Source organism: Ochotona curzoniae, unplaced genomic scaffold, assembly GCF_017591425.1.
Source record: "Ochotona curzoniae isolate NIBS_2020 unplaced genomic scaffold, NIBS_Ocur_1.0 contig_2723, whole genome shotgun sequence".
NCBI lineage: Eukaryota > Metazoa > Chordata > Mammalia > Lagomorpha > Ochotonidae > Ochotona > Ochotona curzoniae.
Genome location: NW_024465573.1, coordinates 20995442 through 20999605, shown reverse-complemented (window position 1 = coordinate 20999605; position 4164 = coordinate 20995442). Strand labels below are relative to the sequence as shown.

Here is a 4164-nt window from a genome sequence, read left to right as displayed (position 1 = left end):
TCCAGAGCCTCACACCTACCTGGGACCCAGTCAGTGTCTTTCGAAGGACAGAGTACCTCTGGGGAAACCTGTGGGTTCCAGATGGAGCCGACAGAGATGTAAAGAGGATGCAAGGGGCCTGATGTGGTGGCCTCGTGGTTAAGGTCCTCCCCTTGTAACCACTGGGATCCCATATGGGCACTGGTTCATATCCCAGCTGCTCCACTTCCCATCCAGCTCCCTGCTTGTAGTCTGGGAAAGCAGTAGAAGATGGTCCAAAGCCTTGGGATCCTGCACCCACGTGGGAGACCTGGAGGAGGCTCCAGGCTCCTGGTTTCAGGTCAGTTCAGCTCGGGCCATTGCAGCTACTTGGGGACTGAGCCAGTGGATGAAGAATCATTCCATCTCTCCTTCTCTATGTAGATCTGCCTTTCAAATGGAAAATAAATAAATCTTAACAACAAAAACAGAGGGTGCAAGACAGGCTTTGAAGGACATAGCTCTGGGAGGGGTCAACAGCATCAAGATGATCTGACACCTGTCACTTCACAGGTCATGCCATGCCTTTCCAGGCGTTTCATTTGCTCTTAAGACAGTCCTGAATTTCCCCCCAGAGGCCCCCAAATCTAGGAAAGATAGGAGACATGCCCATGTAATCAACCAAGGAAGCCAAGATCAACTCGTGTCTTCTGTCCCCCAGACCTACACTCTCTGAGTCAGCTGTGGCTATGCTGAGAAGTGGCAGTCCAGTTTCTAAAGCCTGGCTGCCTAAGCGGAACCAGCGACAACTCCTTTTGTTTCCTCCGGACAGCCAGCTGATGGGAGTCACCAATGGGTTAACACCCTTTATAATGGGCTCCATCGCTCCCCTGGACCTTGTAGCTCCCCAGGACCTTGTGGCTTGCAACTTTCTGCATCATAAAAGGTTGCTCAGGCCAAGACTTACATGCTTGCTTCTCTGGAAAGTGGGCCCCAGACAGCCTTCATGGGGTCAGCGGTCAAAGAGATTAACAAGGCAGGGCCAGAGCGACCCCTAGTCCATGTTTGCTCACGACTTGGTTGGTCTGTTTGATTTCAGAGAAAGCAAATAAAAAACCAGAAGCCAAATGTTTGCTCAGGTCTCGGCCTGCTGGCAGAACAATCTGTGAGGAGTCCACTGTCAGCACGGGTTGGTTCTCACCTGCTATTCCTTAGTTTGCCATTGCCATTGCCTTCCTGGGTGTCAGACACAACCCTGCAAGACCCAGAGCACCTGAGCCACCAGCCTGCTGGCCCCCACACATCCAGCACCTCCTCTCTTGGGGCCCTTATCCTGCTGGACTTTAACCATTTGCAAGACAGTGTCTCTCATGGACTCAGTTCTTTAAGAGCTAGGACCAGCTCATGCCTTTTATCTTTGCATGATAGAAAAATGTTGCTTATGAGAGTCCAAGAAGCCTTGGGTATATTCCAATGGCTCTCAGACTCTTCATCAGGATCTACACTACTGCGCATGCATGTGCCATGGTCTAATGAAACAGGTACGCCTACGTGTGTGTGTGTGTGTGTGTGTGTGTGTGTGTGTGTGTGTGTGTGTAGGTAGACAGACCAACAGATACAGATGTTTACGAAACTGGAACAGAACCTCACAGATAATGCAAGTGCTACTTCCTGCTATTTTGTTCTTTAGTTTTTGTCTCTGTTCTTGTGAAAAAGATTTCCGGTGGTCCGCTTGCTTGAGTTTATGATACACTAGCAAATGGCAACTTGCATTCGGAAAAACTATCGGTGTATTGGACACTCCATCTGTAGTCTCTCCCCAACATTGCTTTCTGATTTCCTGTTTGTATCTGTGAACGCCTTTGGCCTAAGCAGCAGGAAAGGTTCCGATCGGGAGGTGGCTCAGGGAAGAGTGGAGTAGCACAGATGACCCCACGTTCTGCTGTGCTCAGCTGGTGTGCCCCTATGGGGTTTCTGCGGGCCACACCTGCATCAAGGCACTAGCCCCCACAGCAGAGACACATGCCTCTGAGACGGCCCTGCCTGCAACCGGCTCTCCTGTCCCCAGAACTGAATAGGGTGGGTATAGTGGGGAGTAAGAGATGGCGGCTGGGCAGGTGCACGTGACCTGGGAGGAGCTCTGGAGATCCCAAGGCTAGGAATTGCAAGGGTGTCTGTTCTTCTTACCAACTTCCAAGCACTCAGTGCCAGGGGAAGAGGAGAGGGAGCCCTGGGGACATGGTGGCCCCGCATGGGGCAGAAGCTGTTGCCAAACCCTTCCCAAACCCATGTCCAGATTCAGCTTTGGTTGCAGGAAAGCAGAGATGGCATCGGTGGGCAAGGCTCCCAGGGCCCATCCCTGAGGCAGGGCATCCTTGATGGGCAAGGCAAGGGTGGGGACCAGGAAAGGGCCCTGGCTTTGCTACTTGGCAGTGACTTTTTCCTTCTCTTCCTTAACAATAAAATCCTATTTGGGTCTTTTAAACAATCTGTTGGTTCATTTCCAAATGACCACAACTGCCAAAGCTGAGCCAGTCCAAAGTCAGGAATCAAGAACTTCCTCTGTATCTCCCACACAGGTGCAAGGGCCCAAGCACTCAAGCCATCTCCTGCTGCTTTCCTAGGCACATTAGCCGTGAACTTGTTTGGAAGTAGAACAGCTGGGAGTGGAACCAAAGCCCACATAGGATGTCAGTGCTACAGGCTGCAGCCTTACCCACTCCGCCACAGTGGCCAGCCACTGCTAAGTACTTCTTTTTTTTTTTTTTTTTTGCTAGGAAAGAAGGGCAGTCTTACAACTTTATTTAGTTCTCATCCACATTGACAGTCTGTAGATTTTTGAAAGTGGTGACAGGCACGTAGGTAACCAGAGTATAGAGCTTGTTGGGTGAATCTTCATCCTCGTTCCGTTTCCTGGACAGCCTCACGCGGATGCGGTACGGGACGTTCCTTATTCCTTTGGCCCGCACAGCTTTGTTGAGCCTTGTATCAATGCGCACATCTGGTGTACCCATTTCTTTCATGGCAAACTTCCGGATCTCCTTCAGTGCCCGGGGAGCTCGCTTCTTGAAGCCCACTCCATGGATGCGCTTGTGGATGTTGATGGTGTACTCCCGCGTCACCGCCTCGTTGATGGCGGAACGGCCCTTCTTCTTCTCGCCGCCCTTTTTCGCAGGAGCCATCTCGTAGGGCCCAAGCCGGAAAGTGCTAAGTACTTCTTAAGTCAGGAAGGAATTGGCATGTGGTGCAGGAACTGCCTTCCTGCCTGGAAACGGAGATATCTTTTCTCGGCTGCTGTGGCAACCAAAATCAAAGGCAATGATTATGATGATTATGATAATGACTCTAGCTAACATTTACGGAATGCTTATCAAGCACCAGACATTACTGGGGTCCTTTATAAGTAACAGTGCATTTGAATTCTCCTAATAAGAGTTCTATTTTCATCACATTTTACAGGTGAGGGAACGTAGGCACGGTAAGTTTACATAACTTTCCCAAGTAAAAACAACAAATAAGCGGCATAGCTGGCATTTTAAAATGGGCTGAACAAAAACCAGGTCCTCGGGATGAACAGAAGTCCTGGGCCAGTTTCCTGACTCCTGAAGACAAAGTGTGTCGGCACCAAGGACGCTGCCCCAGGGAGTGGCTGTGTCCCGGACACCCCAGTCAGCAGCACAGGCCACAGGGCCATAGTCTCATCCGTGGAAAGGAAAAGGAAAAGTCAACCTCCTACAACCCAGAGGAACCTAGCACCTGTCTGTGTGGACCCTCCGATCTGGCACACGCAGCCCCCGGGGAGGGGGAGAAGTGGATTTCTATTGCTTATACCACCAAACGTATAAAACTGCATATGCCTGCGTATTTATGTGAGGCTGTTTCTATTCACCCACACACCTGTCTTGTCCAGCATTCTTCACTCCTTCCTGTAGGGCTAGCCTTCCGACTGGCATCACCTAAAGAACTTCCCTTAACAAACTCTTATTACTGATAACGGAGGCCTGCTGAAGACAAATCCTCCCAGCTTATCAATGTCAGGTAAGATTCAGTGTTTTGTTTTTCATTCCCCCTGAGTAATTTAAAGCTTCCTGATACCCAGAGTCTCCCTGGCATTTTTCTTCACAGTGTTTATTATTTAAATTCGAGTTTTTCATTCAGATACCGTGAAGTATTATTTTTGTATTTTCTTTCGGTATCTGTCTGGAC

At 49.9% G+C, this 4164-nt stretch overlaps 1 protein-coding gene across 1 annotated transcript; it reads right to left on the bottom strand.

The window, feature by feature from the left end:
- Nucleotides 1–2706: 2706 nt before the first annotated feature.
- LOC121154300 (60S ribosomal protein L31-like) lies at nt 2707–3165 on the bottom strand. The gene has a single exon (XM_040977270.1). It carries the CDS (start codon nt 3138–3140, stop codon nt 2763–2765), a length of 378 nt encoding a protein of 125 aa, XP_040833204.1. The 5' UTR covers nt 3141–3165; the 3' UTR covers nt 2707–2762.
- Nucleotides 3166–4164: the final 999 nt, after the last annotated feature.

Excerpts from the sequence above, each read along its gene's own strand:
- LOC121154300 (XM_040977270.1), bottom strand. The coding sequence starts at position 3,140 with ATGGCTCCTGCGAAAAAGGGCGGCGAGAAGAAGAAGGGCCGTTCCGCC.